The sequence below is a fragment of the Balaenoptera acutorostrata genome, chromosome 4, assembly GCF_949987535.1.
Source record: "Balaenoptera acutorostrata chromosome 4, mBalAcu1.1, whole genome shotgun sequence".
Lineage (NCBI taxonomy): Eukaryota > Metazoa > Chordata > Mammalia > Artiodactyla > Balaenopteridae > Balaenoptera > Balaenoptera acutorostrata.
In genome coordinates, this window is record NC_080067.1 from 74,035,417 (window position 1) to 74,056,065 (window position 20,649).

At 34.2% G+C, this 20,649-nt stretch overlaps 2 protein-coding genes across 2 annotated transcripts in view; one reads left to right on the forward strand and one right to left on the reverse strand.

The window, feature by feature from the left end:
* OSTN (osteocrin) overlaps window positions 1–7,599 on the forward strand; it is a 40,032-nt gene extending 32,433 nt beyond the window's left edge. The window contains exons 4-5 of the mRNA XM_007195202.2: window positions 1,053–1,149; window positions 4,889–7,599. Coding sequence (XP_007195264.1) covers window positions 1,053–1,137 — 85 coding nt within the window. The 3' untranslated portion in view covers window positions 1,138–1,149; window positions 4,889–7,599. The remainder of the gene's footprint in view (window positions 1–1,052; window positions 1,150–4,888) is intronic.
* A 1,305-nt stretch (window positions 7,600–8,904) lies between these two features.
* UTS2B (urotensin 2B) lies at window positions 8,905–20,076 on the reverse strand. The gene is made up of 5 exons (XM_007195199.2): window positions 19,977–20,076; window positions 15,788–15,886; window positions 14,558–14,595; window positions 13,204–13,297; window positions 8,905–8,930 (listed from the first exon to the last, which is right to left on the reverse strand). Exons 1-5 carry the CDS (start codon window positions 20,074–20,076, stop codon window positions 8,905–8,907), a joined length of 357 nt encoding a protein of 118 aa, XP_007195261.2.
* Between the last annotated feature and the right edge of the window lie 573 nt (window positions 20,077–20,649).

The following is a 20,649-nucleotide window of genomic DNA, read 5'->3' on the forward strand; positions in this document are numbered from 1 at the left end:
ACAACTCTGGGACCTCTTCTGTTAGGATTTTGACTTGATAGCACTAAGTGATGGCAATAACAAATCAAATTAAAATGTTTCTTTTTTTTAAATTAATTAATTTATTTATTTATTTATTTATGGCTGTGTTGGGTCTTCGTTTCTGTGCGAGGGCTTTCTCTAATTGCGGCAAGCGGGGGCCACTCTTCATCGCGGTGCGCGGGCCTCTCACTATCGCGGCCTCTCTTGTTGCAGAGCACAGGCTCCAGACGCACAGGCTCAGTAATTGTGGCTCACGGGCCTAGTTGCTCCGCGGCATGTGGGATCCTCCCAGACCAGGGCTCGAACCCGTGTCCCCTGCATTGGCAGGCAGACTCTCAACCACTGCGCCACCAGGGAAGCCCCCAGAATGTTTCTTTTTAAAGAGATAATTTATAGAACATACAAACTGTAAGGCCTCCTGTAAGATTTTTTTAAATTTATTTTAATAATGAAGTATTTTTTTCCCAAACAATATTTGAGTACATATAACAAGCATAGACCATCACATACAAAGCTTCTAGGTAAAATCTGAGTGAAGACCTGAGAGGCACACTTACCCCACATTCAGTCTTGGCATCAGCATCCTTTCCTCTCCCTCCTTTCCCAGGAGAACCATTCCAAGGGAGAGGTTGGGGAAAACCGCTGACCTAGTGCAATCTTCCTCAATTAACAGAGGAATACACCCAAATCTGAAGAGGGGGAAAGGGACTTACCCAAACTAAACACTCAGCAGATTGTTATGTTGATAAGACCTGGCTTTTCATCTGGGCTATTTGATTTTGGATAAGTTATTTAATTTCTCTAAGCCTCAGTATCCTATGATGTAAAATGGAGGTAGTCAAACTTACTTCAACAGATGTTGAATAGATAAGAGATAGTGTCTGATGCATAGTGGGTGCTGATGAATAAGAACTATCACAGTTATTCCAACTCCAGAAGAAAGTCCCCAGATCTGCATGAAATAAAAGAGCAAAACTAATGATTGATAACTTGGACTTTAGCTTAAAAATGTTCTTTATCGCTTGTTTCAGGAAAGTAGTAAATCATCCAAAAAGGCGATTTGGTATCCCCATGGATCGGATTGGTAGAAACCGGCTTTCAAATTCCAGAGGCTAATTGATTCCAATCGTGAGTACAATTTGAAGAAATATAATACCTGCAGGCTTTGATTAACATTTCACAATGGGCTAACTGATCCATCTTGGTTTGTAAATCCCCCTTTTGATTCCTTAGCTTATAAATTCGCTTTTTCAAACATTTCTGTACTTGATTAGTATATAGATGCTAAATAATTTAAATGACATTTAAAAAAACCATTCCTAGACCTACTTCACCCTAAAATAAAAGATTTAGTTATTCTCACAGACTTCTATGTAATTATTGAATATTAATATGCAAAGACTAAAATTCTAATAAACAATAAATCACTTTCATAAATATAGATAAATGTGTAGCAATCCCTCTACTATGAAGAAGACACATTCTAGTGACACACACAATGTTGTTGCTAATAACTACATTACCAGAATTATCATCATGAACACAGGAGAGAGAATGGTGTCGCAGAAAGGGTATTAGCCAAGGAATCAGGACATATAATCCAAATCCTGGTTCTGTCATTCATTATCTCATTTCCATCAAGATACCTTATTTCTCTACAGCTTGTACATTTAGATAGTAACATGAGGGTATTGTAGAGATTAAATTAGATTCTTGTACTAGTCCCAGAATGTATCGGACACACAATACGTGCAAGTGATAACAGCTTATATTACAGTTCTGAAAATTAACTCTGTGCTGAGTCCTATACTAGTGCTATACATGCATTGTTTAATTTACTCATCAGGTTCCATAAAGTAAGTACTGTTACTATCCCAACATCTTGAGAAACAGTACAGTGTAAGGGGTAAAAGTGCCAGGTAGAGAGCTCAGGCTTTTTGGGTCAAATCCCAGGTCATTTATCTGTTAGCTGTGGCAACTTGCTTAAAGTCTAAAAACCTCTTTCATAAAATGAGGATAATAATAATTTCTACCACATTGCATTGTCCTGAGGATAAATGAACTGATATACATTAAGCACTTAGAATTGTGCCTGACATGTGTTAAGCACTCAATAATTATTATTATTATACAAATAAGTGGAAAGCTTAGATATATTAATTAACCCACAATGCCACATAGCTAGTAATTGATACAAGTATAATTCAATTCCAGAAAGTTTAAATTGTTAGCTTATACTTTAAACAATATATTTAATCACACATATTATATGTTTTAAACACTGAATATTTGTTGCATATAAAATCTAGGCAATGTATTTTCTCCCAATAGGGCTTACAGAGGGTGCATTCTTCCTCGCAAATAGATAAGACAACCCAGAACTGCTTTGACAATTTCAGGCTACAGAAAGAAAACTCTGCTTTCTGCTTTTCTCAAGATAATCCTCAGACCAATGATGCCCCCAAAAGAATCACATTAGCCTTGATCCTCTTTTAATTTGTCATGTCATTTTTTTCTCCTCATCAAATACTCTCAGCCACAATGAAAAGTCAATATTTTACCTGGACTTTCTCATTCTCAGAATGACTTATTTAAAATAAATATTCTTCTCTGTGGAGTCGTTGATCAATGAAGTTAAGAAGTTACTGAATGTCCATAAATAACGGGAGGACTTACTGAATACAGCCAATATCACTGCCTTTTGAGCAGCACCATCTTCAAAACTCAGACTGGACTGTCTTTATATCTAGAGATATACCAAGTATGGTCACTCTTGGGGCTGTTAACAATCACCACATTATATCTGAGTAGTAACTAACTGCTATCAAAAATCAAGTAACTCCTTGAAATTAGGGCCACAATCCTGTAGTTTCTTGAAGTATTGAGAACGTTATGACACTGAGGTTAAAATAATTAAGTTCAGTTGGTTTCCACATGTATCACCTTTGCAACCCTTGATTATCACCCATTTTAGTATTTCTGAATTCATCCAAAACAGGTTATGATAAAAATAATCAGACAAGAAACTCATTTTTCCTATAAATTTTTATATGAAGTTGTAGACCATAAAAACTCCAGAGAGCTACTAAACTACGAAAAGGCCGTTGAATTAACATAATGTTTTCTGAATCACTGTTGAGTGAAATCCAAATTAGTATATTATGTCCTTCACTTAACAGACTTTACAGAGTATCATGACAATCACTGTCCTTATTATTATAACCTCAAGAGAGTAATATCACAAAAAAAATGTTTAGAAAAGAACTTAACATCACATATTTTCTCTTCCTTTTTTCAATCATTGTGTGTTCACCTGCTCAACCATCGTTTCTATTCCTTACTTCCTGCTACTATCACCAAGATTTCTCAGACACTTTTTGACTTCCTCATGTGAAGTTTCATGTTTTATATTTATGAATAGTAAAAGCCGTCAAAATATATTTCTGATTTCCATTCAACTTTTCAAAATTACTTTTGCTATGTTATTTCTTATTGTCACAATATTCCCTTGAATTAAACAGGAGATATAATATGTGAATCATTTAATAGATAACTTGAGTCATTAAATAGTGTTCACATAATCACGCAGCTGAATCTTTTGAGATTCAAGAACATAAAGTCTCATTTAACCTAAATCTTTTTTTTTTTTTAAACGAATGAGAACACGGGCTTTGAGAGGAAATTGATTTGCCCAAAATTTTACAGACTTTTGGACAAAGCAAGGTACAGGACCCAGTCTCTGGACTTCTAAGCCAACATTCTCTTCATAACCCATAAGACCTGTGTGCTAAATTGTTACTGTTAACTTCACTGATTAACCGTTTCTTAAGGAAACAGAAACAGTATCTCAGACTTTATGAAAATCTTTGTTTCACTTCTGTGGGAGTCGACGTACACTCATTTGGAGCAATTTTATTTGTGGGTTTTCACCTTCTGGATTTCAATATAAGTCTTCACACTAAAAATGAAACTGGTAGTAATCATGGAAGTTTTTCTTGGTTTGAAATCAAGTCTAGATACAGCTGCCGTGTGTTACTTAGTTTCCAGAACAAATGCTAATCTCTTCCCTGATAGGCATTTTGGAAAGGAAGATAATCTGATTTTTACCCAATGTCATCCTCAGATCATTAATGTATTGGACCCAAGTTTTGAGTTTTTAATAGGCTTCAGTTCTAAGCAACTTGAATTAAGAGTGGTAAAGTTTCATAACTTCTCTAGATGCAATTAGCAAGTTCTAGGTCTCTGCCGTTGAAATCAGGATGCCCACTTGATGAAATGTGATAGAAATATGACCATTAATTGTGCTACCCTGGCTGCCAAATGCCTTAAGACTTTTAATAATGTGAGGCAAATGTTGCTGTATTATACTGACAATTTTTATTTTAGAACAATATTGACACACTATCATACAGATAAATTAACGTAACTCTCAAATAACAGAAATATTGTGTTTAAATACCAGTATATAGTTGGACCCTTTAAAAAGAGCAAAACGTACAATAATTATCACATGTTAATATAACAATAGAAGTAGTAATCAGATTTTCTTTATCTTTCACTTGTCATGGCAACATCCTTTGAACCAAGACTGAAAACTCAAAATAAATAGAGGTACCGGAAGAATGGAAGTGTGGTTTCAGCATAAGCACCTAGCTGTTACATTAAAAATATCCTTTTTTAATAAATTTTGATCTGAAATTATCATTTTGCATTATTGTCTCTGCAATAAAAATATGGTGCATAAGTAAAAGCTATAATGAAACCTCATGTAATTAGAGTTTTAGCTCTTCTCCACTGAAGTTGATGAATTTCCCCTTATCTACAGAGTTCACATTAGCTTTAACATTTTCAACTTTCATTTTTGCAGACACAACTTCCTTGGGTGAAATGTCACAGAAATATGGAAGATGCTTCAGTGAAGTTCTTCACACTCCTTAATGATTAAACTTCTAAGGAACCTTCTATAATCCTTTCCAGAGCTTTAACTTCAGTTCATCCCATCACAGTATTGTTGTAACTTCAATTAAATTGTGCAGATAATTTCAATGTATGGATATATTTTAAATATATATTTTAGTTATTCATGAACGGTTAGTTGGCCCCAAACCTTACTTTTCTAAGAAACACAATACAGTGAAACGCTTTCTATGTGCATTTACCATTTACATATATTATTGAAGAATAATAACTGAAGACTGATTTCTTTCAGTAAAATTTAGGTACAATCCATTTGTTCATCATTGGGGAACAAGGAAAGACAATGCTGTATAGTTTCTCTTGAAGTTTTACTTCTCTCGTATCCTTTGTCTGTGAGGCTCTTGAGTAATGATTATGAAACTAGGCTTCTCTTATATTCAAATGTCAATCCGGTTCAACCAAATAAAACACAGTCCCAGTTCCAGAAACAAGAGAAAAATGTCTCTGAGCAGAAAAAAAACAGCAGTAATTAAGCCCATAAACTTTATTCTCTCAATGAACTGAGAAATACTGCAGGTCAGAGCACATTGACTTAGAACTAGGAAATGAAGGATATTACTCATTTGCCAAGTTTGGCTATCTCATGTCCCCTAACAACTTTCCATTTCTCTAAATTACAACTTATAGTTAATTAAGAGTAGTGGTGGCTGATTATGAGAACAACTACACACAGAAGTAACAGATGAAAGTATGGGGAAGTCAAAGAATCACCAAGTAGGAAACCACCAAAGCACTTGGGGCCAGTTAAGTTCACCTAATTTTAGCACAGTATATTTTAGCACATTACAATAAACAGTCTTTTTGTTGTTAATCACTCATCTAAGAATCCATTTAATTTGTTTCATACACTGTGTTTAATAAAGCATTGAAGAATATATGAGAATGATTTCTTTAAAAAGATTCAAATTATTTTTAATTGGCCTATGAAAGCATAAGTTTTGGTATTCTGGAAAGCTCAGCTCTCAGCAAAACTGTGTTGTTCTTGTAATTTAGACGCATAAGCCCATTGTGCATTGGATTTGCTTTCAAAACATAAATATAACTTATTCCTTGGACCAGAGATTTAGCATAAGTCAGCAGAAATTTAAAAACCCTCTGAAAACACTTCTTTAAACCCTAGTAATCACTGTCAAACAGACCTGATATGTGGGAAGAAAAAAGTTCAGTCAGCAGAGCAAAGGTTTATTTTAGCCTAAAAAGGAAGACTGTGGTGAGAAGGTATAGTCATATTAGAAGAAGAGGAGAGAAATGGGTTGTTGTTGATTTTAACTAAAAATGAATTAACGTACGATCCAAATAACAAAATAAACTCAGACATAGAGATGAACATATGCACTTAGAATACAAAGTGGTATTTTGTATATGACTTCTCCTTGAGGGGGGAAATTTTCTAACTGCTGAAAAACTTTAAGTTTAGGAAAAAACTGAAAATGAATGATTCTTTTAATTGTAATAGAGGAGCCTTAGCAAAGAGAACTGAATTTTGAGAAATCTCACCGATTCTTCAATTTCTGTTCATAAACTTACATCAGAAAGTTAGTGGTACATGGACAGATATCCTGCAGGACTCACTATTTGAAAGAATTATTTAAGTTATAATTGCTCTTGCCCACCTTTCCCAACTTTCTGATGAATTATAGAAATATGTCTAATTCCTTAGAAGCTCTTTCTTTCCTTTTTCTCCCCTTTGGGTATTTGTCAGCTGCTAATCCAACTGGGTGCTGTTGCTTCACGCTTTGACAAAAGGTATTAAAACCTACTTTAACCTAAACATTTCTCATGATGAAGATTTAAAGTTGGATTAGACAAATTGATTTCCTATCTTCTTTAATTTTTAAATTCAAAATTATGCTTATGGCCTCCATTTTAACTAAAGTAAGAAGTCACAGTGTATCGATTTATACTCTATTCTAATGTGTAATGCATTTGTCTCATAGTATATACACGACTTACATGAAGAAAAAAAGAAAAGTGTTTTCTCCACTTATAATTATTTTATTTCATATTTTAATTTTTACCACTACTTTATACAGAGTAGAAAATGACTCAGCGGTATTCTAGTTTAAAATAAGGCATCCTTGTAACATAGCAGGAAATTTAAGACACAATTTCTGTTAAGAACATGACGAGTCATCTCATCTATTTGTATAACGCATTGTATATTACTAAATCCAGCTATATTTCATTGAAAGTCACCAGCTTAAAGGGACTTTTCATTTAGTTTCAAAGAAATAGATTACTTTTTATTTTTCTTTGTTCCTGTAAAAAGCTTCATAGAGCAAACTGTGAATATGGGTTTCTGAGTTCTGGCATTAATTATATAACCAGTTTTTCATGGGGGATATTAATTCCTGGCTACACACACACAAAAAAATATCTAGTAAATTCTACCTTTAATCTACCTTTAATTTTTTTTTAATCTATCTTTAGGGAATTAAACTTCTTAAAGCAAATTATAAAAAGAAACAAATTATAAAAAGATGACTTTCTCTAAAAGGAAGAAGTATCAAAACCTTTTTTGAATGACATTACCCCTAAAGTTTACAAATGCGTAAATATTGTTCAACTGCTCCAAAGTTAATAAATGTGAGATGATGAAAACAGGAGTTTTGTTTTTCTTTATGATAATATCATGTTTGTGTTCACAGCAGGTGTAAATACGTGGGAACCTTCAGGCATTACTGAGCAACTAATATTTATGTACATTTAAGTGGCTCCTAACAAGTGTATTTAAAGCACTGCAGGCATGTTACTCAACTTGGTCAGTTTCATGTATTTTTAAATTTTTTTTTAGTTTAAGCAATATTGTTCATTCTAGCTCATGAGATAGTCTTATCTTTAAGCACCACACAATTAACATCATGTAGATAAGCTGCATTTCCCCTGTTCTGTGCCGTAAGGGAATGCCGGTAGGCTCATCTGGCCAGCTAGTCATTGATATTCTTTAATTATAAACTTACTTCGACTATGTTTCTGTGCCACAACAGGTGGCAAACAAAAATGAAATTGGATTCCCAGCCTTGAATTGATTAAATAAGTTTGCTCAGACGAGATGTAAGCGAGAGCAGTTTGATGTGAAGACGTGGGGGAAAAAAATGAAGGAAAATCCAATGAGTTTTTGTTCTGTTTTACCTGACGTTTTTTGTACACTGAGTCTAGTCTCTCACAGATGTGCTGAGAGCCTCAAATAATTTCTGATATTGTGGAGGAGGCAGAGATGAGAATTAAGGGACCCAAAAGCAAATTGTTCTGTGTGAAAATTTTCTTAATATCTGTCTCTGAAACATCTAATACTTCTTTCTCCTAGAGTTCGATAAACAATAGATTTCTGCTTCCTAGTAATGTATTCATTTGGTTGTAGTAGTCTCAGTGACAATTGTCCTAATGAACAGAAAAGAGATAGTAGCCAGCATAATCACAAAAAAAAGAGAGAGGGCAATGATGCACATTTTCCATAAATTGAGACAATATAATATAATTTTCCAAGACATTTTCTAAAATATTTTAAATAAATTTAATAAAATATAATTTCTCATATAAACTGAGACAATATAATTTACTTTAATTTTCCAAGACACTGTCTAAAATATTTTAATTGATAGCTCAACAGCCTAGTCATCTCTGGACAAAACTATGTTTAGACAACGAATTTATGAAAAGCATACAATAGATACAGCACTCCCAACTTCAGGTCTACAAAGCCATTTTGATAGTCCCATGCCATTCAAAAGTGTGACTGATTTGTCATCATTATTCACAACATAAGTTTTAAGCATGTAATATGCTGGATAAATTCTGCCACCGTTTCTTTATGCTTGAGATAGCTACAGTCTTTAAGCAGTAAAGTGTGTAGATTTATAACTTTGTCTAATGTTCTTATCTTTTTTGGCATCCAGAGGAAAAACTTTAGACACAGTATTTCCAAAAGCAAGCTAAAAAAGAAACAAAACAAAATCTTTATTAGGAAGATTTTTGATTAAATGGTACATACATTTGAATAAAATAGTTTATGTATGCCTGAGTATGAGAGAAAGTTTTCTAAAACGAATGTTCAAATGGTAGTTATTAGCCTCATGTGGATCTTTAAATTAATTAAAATTAAATAAAATGTGAAAATGCAGCTTCTCTATCACACTAGCCAACTTTCAAGTGCTCAGTAATGCCTAGTGGCCTGTAACTGCCGTAATGGGAAGTGCAAGTTAGAGAATGGTCACATCATCAAAAAAAGTTCTATTGGACAGCACTGTTCTACATTATAATGCATATAATGCAGTTCAGAGAATACAGTAAGATGCACCCTTCTATTTAAGAGTTGGGGTAAGTTAAGTCCCAAAGAGGAAGTCACATAAGTAAAATCAGTGATAAATATGCTTCTATTTACTGGAGAAAAAAGAAGGAAGAAAATTTAAAGCTTACTTTGCAGACCACCAAATGATATTTAAATAATTTGATCATCGCATTGAGTCTTCACATTCTGATCATAAAGTGATGTTTCAGAAAAATCAAACCAATTTGAACAGCATTTTAATCTTCAAATGAGTGAATGAGTCATTTTAAATCTTCTGTGGGTTGTTCCCAATCAATTGTCCAACTTACGTTAGCTTCATCTAATTAATTACAAATTTCTCTAATTTCCTTCAATCTAAATGGTTTATAAAATGAAGACCTTGGGGAGATGGGTCTTCGATTCACTATTGATTAATAGGATGCACAATAAAAATGAGTTGAAAAACTCAGTAAAGTTAAGACACTCTTTGCCATAAATGATAAAAGTCTATCTTCCTGCCTAGGTTTCTCTCCCTACCTCCACTCATTCTGTAAACTGTGACCCTAGAGCTCATCAGCGCAAACACATAGAGTGTTATGATAACACTCAGAGTCTACTTTTCATTCCTAAAAGAGCCAGCGTTTTCTTTAAACAAAACCACATTCAAATCCTATGCAAGCAGAAGTTTATTTTCAGACAGTAAACTGAAGAACTTGGCCCTCTAATCCAATCTTCTTTTTATAGTATTTTGGAAAGTCCCTTTCTGTCCCTTTGGATATCTTTGAATATCTCAGTCTGGAAGGAAAAAGAAATCTACACATATCCCAGATTTATACCACAAGAGCAGCTCAATTAAGTATGCGCTGGAACATAGTTTGGAAATTTTCTGGACCAGTTGAAGGGAACTTTCATGAATGGTATCCCCAGTAGAGCCAACTCCTCAATGTTTATTTATCATTTATGTGAAGGAAAACCCTGGCCAGCATTTGGGTGTCTCTTGATGTCTATCTGGTTCACTCTTGTAATCCCTGTTTTTAGCATGATGCTAGGTGCTGGACAGTTATATTTTTAATGAATGGAAGAATTTAGCAGCTGTCAGTCAACTATATATTAAATAATTAAACAAATTACAATAATTCACAGTAAGTGTAAGATACTCTTGCTTTAAGCTGAATCTCTGAGTCCATTTTACCATCATACATTGCTATTTATGGTGGACTATTTCTAGTTATGCCAATAAACACCACACTTCAGATATGATGTGGGTTGTCTTTGTCACCTAACCTGGGCATCTAATTCATATGTTTATCACCACAAATATTTACTTTGTTCCTACTACATACACATATGTTTTAATATCTCCTTGCTTAAAAACAAACACAAAGCTTCCTTGACCCCCTCAAGCTACTCTAATATCCCAATTTTTACTACCCTTTAGACAAAGTTCCTCAAAAGAGTTGTCTGTTGTTAGTCATTCCTGTTGTTTTGTCATATTCTCTTTAACCATAAGTCCACCAGATAATTCTTGTCAAAACCATTAAAACCCTTCCCATTGCTGTTCAGATGGAAAATCCCAGTTCTCATTTTACTGGACCTATCATAGCTTTAGAACAGCTGAACTGTGTCTTCCTGGAAACAGTTTTTTTATCTGACTTCCGAGGCATTCTTTTCTTTGTCGCCTTTTTCCTTGGTAGCTGCTCCTCCTCAGCCTCCTTTGCTAATTCTCTCTCATCGCCCAGTCTGTAACCTTGGTGTGGCCTGGGACTTGGCCTTGGATATCTTCTGTTTTATATCTGTCTAGAGTGATTCCCTAGACAGTCTCATCACAATACCAAGCAATATTGATATGCAGATAACTGTCAAATTTAGATCTCCAATCTGGGCTACTTCCCTAAACTCAAATTTATATACTCAGTGGTTTACTTAAATCATTACTGGGAAGATTTTGTTATACATGTCATAACAAGCTCAAAATATCTATGGTAGAGGTAGGATTCTCCAACTGTTCCTTGCATTTCTCGACATTCCCCAGGGGCTTCCCCAACCCCGCTAAGTTAGCTTGAGATCATGTGCCTAATTTTGGCAGGTAAGGGTGCATTTACCTCCATGTTTTTCCTATCCTGCTACAAGGACACACGGTGCAGGGACAAAGTGAAGGAAAATAACCAAGGTACCTAAGGCTTCATGTAAACACAAAATAAATCTTAAATCAAGTTACACCACTGAGATTGTAAGGTTATTTTGTTGATGTGCTTTGCCTAATTTATCCCAAAATACACTTTGAAAACTTGAAGGAGGGCGGTACTCTAAGAAGAACTTAAGTTATGGCACAGTCTCAGCAGTTGATTAATGGCAGACAAGGAAATTGATATCATAGGCTGGAAACAGGAAGAGCCATTTTACAGAGTAACATAGTATGTGGTAAAACTGACATCTGCAACAGTTCAGGTTCAGATTGTGTTCCTCTTGAATTTCTAGAAGAAAAACTAGGAAAACAGAATATTGGCAGTATTTTTAGGTTGCTGTTGGTTACACTTAGCCAGGTATTGCAAGAAATAGTGAGCTTAAGAAGAAAATGGTGTCTTTGCAAATAAATAAAAAGAAATAGAGATAGTTCAGAAATACAAGATCTTGAAATATTGCAAGAGCTGTTTCTGGATCCCAAAACTATAAAATGGGATTTAAAGTGACTCTGAGTGATGCCAGGTAAATATCAATTGGAATAAGGAGCTCAGGGCACAAATCAGATTATATGTATAGCCTTCAAAGTATGTTCCAGATGTCTTCAAGGCAACTCAGTTGTGGATGAGAATGCAAAAGAGTTAAAATTGTTTAAAAAAGATTGTGTGTAGCAAATAGCTGAGAAGCTTTCTAAATTGTTACAAGAACACCATTGGCAAAGAAACCATAAACCCTAGAATAAAAATAGTCTTTGACACTTTAAGACCAAATAAACCTTGGGCCTCCAACTTTGTGAGAGTAGGAGGAGACCTGAGAAAACTTTGCAATCCTCAAGAAGGGAATATTCCCCCAAGAAGCCCATATGATGTGTCCAGGGATGAAAATGAAAAAGCCAAAAAAGCAAAAACCTCAGAAAGGGTGAAGCCAGGGGAAATAACACAGTGGACAAAGCACTCCACCTACACACTAGCAGGTCCTAATCAAGAACCATTCTCCATCTCCAGGGTAAGAAACTTTTATAATATTTGCCCAGTGGGATTTCAGAATTGCTGGAGGCCAGCATTCTTGATGTTGTGTGTCTCTTGCTCTTTTCCTTTGTGAATAAGATTATTGATTGTGATTATCCAGTCCCTGTTCCTCTGCCAATTATTGAATTTTGTCCTTTTAGCTGATAGGTCTGTGAATGAAGAGGAGCCACATTGTATTTGACAAAGATTAGTATCTCCTGGAGGGCTTATTCTTTGTTCTGGGTGCAGCAGTGAAAGGAGTTTGGAGTTGTCTCTAATGGGAGATGGTTGAGTATAGCCTATGTGGTTAAGAAAAGATCAAAGGATTGACTGTGGTTGAGGCAGTACTCCCCAAGTACTATACGTGCTTTCTAACATTTATTAGCCTGTCTTGCCAATATTTTGGTGGCAGCCCAAGTGATTAATTCTAGGCAATGGACTTCAGTAGAAGTGATGCATGTCACCAAACTGAGTTCTGAACTGAGGCAGTTGAGAGCTGGGATGCATCCTCTATCATTTCCTGTGTCTTGGTAATCTTGGAGGTAGTCAAGCTACAGCAATAATCTAGATGATATAGCCACAAAATAGAAGAGGGTTGTACTATGTGCATTGAACTTTATGATTGGATTTTATTATATTAGGTCTCTGAGATTTAGATGATAATTGGTAACACATCACAGCCTAGGCTATACTGACTATGGAAAGGTCCAGCAAATCTCTATTTCAACTCTTTTCTACCACCAAACTTACCTCGCTTATTAGGATGGGAAGAAGATAGACCACTTATAGCATAAGACATCTCAGCATCCTTTGCCTCCATGAGCTGCTCTTTCAGTTTTTCCAGCTGTTAAAAATCAAATATGAAAAGTATTAATCTTTAATAACAGCAATTTTGTTTTCTATTGAAGAAGAAGAAAGATAGACAAAGAAAAGGAGAAGGAAAGATGGAAGAAAGGAAGGAGGAAAAAGGAACATAAAAGGAAATAAAAGTAATAAATGAAAATAAACAAAAAGAATTAAATAGAAAAATAAAAGGAAACTTGCATTTAGAAACTGTCTGGGAAAGGTCCATGACTTAACAGGTGATCAGGAACAAACAGGTTTACGGTTAAGGAAGTCAAGTCTGAGTGTTCATTAATGGGGAGCCTGTAAACACATCCCGTGTAGCTGGTCTTGATATTAAGTCACCTATAATGACCAGTCCTTTTCAAGGAGTTCCAAAGGGTTATGTGAATGTTTGTATTTCCTGAAATATTTGTCCCTTCTAGCAGTAAGTGAGAAGTATTTTGAGGCCCTAGGGTTTCCACCCAGAGTGTAAGCCATCTTAATTTTTTGCAAGCTCACTGATTGCCTAAACCCTAAAGACCTAACTCTATCAAAATAGAAGTCAGTCTGAGCTACTGCATGCGTCTGTGTCCTAGATACTAAGAATTGATGGGGCATAATTCTCTCTCACAAACAGCCATACAGTTTGTATAATAGTGGATTTGCATGCAGTTGTGTTTGAGAGAGTTAAGAAATTATCTAATCCAATGATTTTCCAATTTTCTTCATAGCAAGGAGTCAGGGGATAAGGTTGCTAAGGGGCTTTCTGTACCGAGGCCAAATGCAGGTCAAGAAAGCAGCACTTCAGGCCCCTCCCTCGCCAAACTAGCTGTTTCAAACAGAGAAGCTCCACTTTTATATATTTCATTTACTGAGACCACATACAATTTTGTTTGGAAAAAAAAATTTCCACTTTAAAAAATAATAATAACTTTTGAAAACCACCAATCTAGTTATAGCCTCCTATTTTACAGATGAGGAGATTTAGGTCCAGAGAATTTTAATTCTTCCATGGTTTCATAGGTAATTGGAGAGCTGGGTCTAGAATCCAGATTTCTAGACATTTTATCCCATGATCACTTCAGTTATGGCTTTGTTCTGTTTTCTTTATTTTTTAGTAGAATTTGATTATTTTTTCCTAGCGAATTACTTCACTCTTCCTCTAGCAGGAATAAAGGTTTTATAATAGAGTATTAATAATTTTAACAACTATTATGTCAAAAGAAAGTGTCTTTTGGTTATTATTAAAATTGAAATTTTAAGTACTTCACATTCTCACCTGGTTAAGTTCTTCCAATTTGTTAGCCAGCTCTATATCTGCAAGACACATTTATCATATGAAAAATGTACATTGCAAGTAATATTTAATTCATTTCAGGTCATACATTCAAGGAAGACAAAGGCCTTTTTTGTATGATTTGAGATCACCTACCTGTCCCTAATATAAAGGCCCAAGCATTTTTTCAATGCCTGTAATATTGAAATATAATCAGTAATGTAATGAGCAAATACCTAATTTCTATCAATAAGCACAGAGTTTTTTTTAAATAAACCATAGTTCTAACAAGGACTATTATTTAGAAATAAGCTATTTTACTGACATGGGGAAATTCTCATGAAATGATATTAAGTAAAAAAAGCAGGACACAAATCTTATCTATATAATTCAATCAAGAAGGAAATTTCCAGAAATGTTAATATCAACTCCCTCTGGGCTTTACAATTTGAGTATAGCTTTTTTTTTTTTATAATTGTGTTCATTTTCTTCAATGAAAATATCTTATTAATTTTAAAATCCTGTATTTTTAAAGTATTTATTAAGGTATTGTTTTAACTGGTACACTGTCCCATGAACAGACAATTTTTTTTATAAGAACAGATGTTTTCTGAGAGGGTACCACATTATCATATTGTCACATTGTCTCTCAGGTTAGACTTGCTAAGTTTCTGACAATATTTGTCATTTCTTGGAGACCAGTCTGATGCATAATTGTAAATCAGATTCTCCTGTTCTTCAAAGAAAAAAAATTCTCAGTTGGTATAGCCTAAATTTCCCAATGGTTTCTACTCCAACCATTTCCCAAATTGAAAGAATTTGATTGCAAAAAAAGTGCTAACTTAACTGCCACAAAACCACAGTTAACTTGTGAAATTTCTAGTGGAAACCTGTTTTGAAACATTTAGTGATACTCTTGAAGCATTTAGTAAAAAATAATATTAACCGTACCAGTGGGAGTTGCTTAGGTGAGAGGAAAATACGACTAAAGATAACTATTGAGTAACTAGATAGTTACTGATCTCATTAGGACTCTCAAACTGAACCAAATAAGATTTTAATAGTTTTTAATAACACCATTGCTTTTAGCGTGAATACGAAATAAGAAAGACATTTAAGCCTTCAATGCAGCATTAAAATTAGAAATTATTATTTTATTTAATATACATTAACATGTAGAAAGAACAGGTCAGAAGATGGAGTAAATAAAGTTTGACTTTATTCTTAACTCACCAATGTTGGAAGGTCTTTGGAAATCAAAATTTTTATTCAGTAGAGCCAGCAATAGTTCTTCACGATCTGTATCTTCTTTATCTGGAAACAATTCATTTCCTGTAATAATTACCTCAATGTAGTGAAACCTCCATTTTCAATCTGTGTCACTGAACATGTTTCTGATTAAATAGGCTTTACAGGTAACTATAATCACTATCAATCACTATATACACTATCAATGTGTATACTCACCAATAAAATGTGTATAGAGAGAGATGTGTAATCCAAAAAGATGGGCTGTTTTAAAAATCGTTGAATGTATGTGAACACTCAAAGAGAGATTGTGAGAGAGAGAAGGAGGCAGAGATAGAGAATGTACCTGGAAGGTTACAGACTAAATTTTACCTGTAATTATTTCTGGGTTAGTAGAATTGCAGGTAAATTTTACTTTCTGTTTTTTCATCTGCGTTTTTTAAAAATTTTCTACTATTGCGTTTAACATAAGAAATATGAACTAAAAGTTGTTTTTAAAAGAAAAAATAACATTTGATTTTGAGATTTTATTTGATACACATTAAAATATGAGCCTTTTTGTGTTCTGGGAATTGCCTTTGAATCATCCAAGGCAACCCTGTGGAAGAGGTAAGACAGTGCCTACTTCTTCCATATTGATATCTTTCCATCTTTGTCCATTTACCTCCCAGCCTACTCATTGGTCAGATGCCCAGCTATCTCAGCACTCTAAAAACAGAAAAATCACCCAATTTTCATAAATACTTTAATTCTGGAGTAGAAGTCAGGACAATAGACTTTATTCAAGCTATAAAAAATGAAGAGTCAACAAGATTTTAATGCAAACAAAATAATAATTAGTGTGTTATAAACAAAATGAACTTCGTGAGGTGGCCTAAAAAATCAAACCTTTATGATACAATTTCTATAGGATCATCTTCCCTCTGTCTCCTCATAATAACTGATACTGTGTGGACAAAAGGTAGATTAGTGAGTTTAAAATTTAGGAGTGGGAATATTGTGGTTTCAGTTAGAGAAATGGCTCATAATTTAGCTAGATTCTTCCTTTAAATTATTTCTCTTTCCCTGTGTCTACAAAATGTCAATTAATGAACTCAAGAAACTAAGTGGCTAATTAAAGGAATGAAAGCTTTGCTGAGAAAGAAAATAAATGACTTGGGGTAGGTGGCAGCATCAAAATTTTCTACATTGACCAAAAACACTTATTGTTGCTCAATTTCCTCAATTTCAAAGTTCCTCAATTTCCATTACTTCACAGACATAGAAATTATTTGTGAAATTCTGGGTTTTTTTTTTTTTCTTTGAGTAGTTAAAATAATAGACTATCAATGGAATTTTTGCTTAACATCAATTAAACAAGGACCCTCAGAGATAATTTAGTTTAAGAGAAATACATGACTATGCAATAGTGTAGTAATTTTTTATTATAGCTGTTCATTAAAATGTTAAATTACAATCTTTAAAATGCTTTAATTGAAAAAAATAAGGATCATTGTGTAGCCAGGTGATAATGATTATTTGTTTCAGAAAGAGAACTGTGATAAAAGAAACAGATTCATTGCCTTCAATTTAGGGAATTTATAAGACTAGGAGAAAGGTAACTAGAAAAGTGACGATCTGAAGCTTTTGTTTGCTTAATTTACAGCCCACTTCTCTGCATATTTAAGTGGAACATTTTTTAAAAAGACACTTAATATATTTACCATTCTTTACCAGTTTGGTTTCTAGTAATTACACCTGCATGACTGTCCTCAAAAATTCTTGTCACTAACTTTTAAGAAAACCACCTTTTGTAAGAATCTCTGAGGAAAAAGTTTTTTCAAGAAATTAAAATTTTTTTATTTCTAAAGTTAAGTAAGATATTGCCTAAGAAAAATAGCAAATAAGTCTTATTTCTTGTTTTTATTTTTAGTATTAAAACACTACTTTAAAAGAAAAAAAAGAAAAAAAAATGCATGTACTTTTCATCTTTCTTTGAACTAAAAGTTAGTATTGATAAAGGAGATGTTTGAACAAAAAAATACCCAAGTGCAGATACCACTTTAGCACAAATGATGGCAAAGTTACTCAGACATGAGAGAGTGATTACTTTTGCAAAGACACAGGAAAAAACTGATTGATTACTACTTGAGATACTGAAGCTTAAAAGACTTAGTTGTCTCCTTGCTTGTCATCTGAATGTGAAGATTTTTAAGGGATATGGACAAGAAACTTTACCAGAAAGAAACCTGGAAACCCCTCAAATGATAATATACTAAAAAAATTAAATTGACATAGCCTTTCTGGTCACGATATTCACTCCTCCACCTTTTGTGGTAGGCAGTTTGCCCAGTTTCAGGCTTATCCACTGAGGCAGGCTTTCGTATGGCCCCAAGCAAATGAAAGCTGGCAGATTGTGCTATTGGTCTTGCATGGCGTCTAACACAGAGAGAAAGATGGCGACCCCTTGGTGTTCTGTCAGCAGACAAATGCTTATTTGAAAACAATGTGTTAAAAGACTAAAGTAAGTCAAACATTTACTTGCTTTGAAAAATGTGTACATGGAGAGAAGCTCACTCTAATCATCGACAATTTAGATTAGAAAATAATCTTCCCAATAACTAATCTTCTCCATTTATATATAATGAAACTGAGATCAAAGGGAGTCCAGGAAAGAAACCTTTCCTGTATGTTGCCAATGAAATATACATATGAATATGTGCTATTCTGGGATCAGAGTTGTTATCTAATTATAACCTAGCAAAATGTTTGAGTTGGATTTTTCTGTATTTCATATACACATGATATCAGAAGTTACAGTTACCACTAACATCCTAATTTTGCAAAGTCCTTTATGAATGGCGAGATGTTTCCCTCCTCACACATATACACTGTGTTAAGAACACTGAAAATCCCACTATTTCACAGGAAAAACAATGAAGTCCTACCAAGTACCGTGATTTTGACTGGCCAAAGACAAAATGTGAGTGCCATGGATAAAATCCAGAATCTTTCATTCCCAGGCTTGTATTTAGGTCTCAGGCCTGTATTTGTTTTTCAAAGGGAAAAATCTCTATAAATAAATAACAAGGGTTTCTGCAATTTTATTTCCACTGTCAAAAGAACTACTCTAATTTTCATTGACTTTTAAAACCACATTTGAGGCAAAATGGTCTAGTAAAGTTGAATTAGATCTGAAAGGGGAAACTTAATCCCTTTTCTCAACCCAGTGTCGTGTAAACATAATTTATTACATTCTGTCTTGGTTCCCTCAAGTAAGACAAAAGTAAAAGGCTATCTCCCTCTTCCTGACAAGGAGATCAGTTAGATGATAGATCACCTCAGAGTTTCAAACTGGAAGAGATATTAAAGACGAATATTTTTAAGTTACTATTTTTAAAATGTAAAGAAATATATAAAAGTTTCAATGAGGTTAAGTTGTTTGCCTAATAAATCAGCATTTAATCTACCTCCACTGATTCCCAGATTAAAAGCTATTTCCACTACAGAACGCACTGAAAATTTTAAAGAAAGATCAAGTTACCATATTACAAGAGCAGAAACTTATTTTCTCTAACTTTATCATGGCATATGTTTGTAGACTTCATAAATTAAATTATTTCATTTAACATAAGTACCCTAAGTACGTTAGAAATCTGATAAATACATTCAATGCGTAATGTGGCTGTTACCATCGTCCTCCTGAAAGTACTATGTAAATTTCCCCATGCATTACTCTCCCCAAATCTCTTCACACACAAGTTTCTATCTTGATGTGTTCTACTAGGAACCACTCTCCTTTCATAAGTAACTTATTAATAATCTCATTGGATGAAAATCTCATTTTTCTTTCCTCAAGATGTATTTTTGAAATATGCATAGCACTGTATCACTATTTACACATTCCCATCTTTGGTCATAGAATAGAAATAAGAAAGAGATGCCCCTGGCTTAGAAAAAAAAAAAAATGTAGCTGAAATTAATTTAGTACAGTGTCAGTTGAAATTAATTTACTTGAGAAGAACAGCAGATTACATGTAATTTAAAACAGCAACTACTGAAGGGCTGTTTGATGATTAAATCATACTGATGTTTAAAACATTATTGCCATAGTGGTAGAAAAATCAAAGCAACGCAAACAGGAAGATAAGGATTATTTACCCACGTGTAGGATTTTAGATTCGTATGTACATACCTTGGATAAAATATGGCAGCCCATGCACCGATTCTAAAAAGATCATTACAGATAAAGTTAGGAGTCCAAAACAAAGAGTGGTTGAGAGGATCTTATTCATGTTAAAAATCTTCTTCTGTGCTAGCAGAAAAACTGACTATCCAGGTCAAGACGAATATTTCAATGGTTCTGGAATGCTGCAGAGATCACGTTTAAAAGGTGGCAAATGTGCTTCAACTACAAATGCTCTGGACAAAGAGAAAAAAACCTTATAAAATGTGATGCACCCTGTCAACATGATTCACTTACTTGGAGAAGTGACAGGTTTGCTACTCAGTCAATGACAAGAAGAACCCAATCAATATATCTCATACTCGCCCATTTCACTAAAAGCATGCATTCCTATGCATGCACACGCACTCAAACACATGCACAGCATAAAGCAAAGACTGGGACTAGAGACCTGTGGGTTAGCTTTACATAAAAATGAAATGGGAACAATGCCCTTCATTTGGGTAATTTAGAGCCAGATGTGCTCTTCCAGATGGTAATGTTATTTGCAAGCACCACTTCATTTTTAACCAACCAAATAGATTTGAGCTGGGAAGAGCTCAAATTTGAAATGAATCATAATGGGAACATTAACATCTCACTCTGTTGGAGAAGGATGGTTTCATTTTGCTGCAAGCAGCAC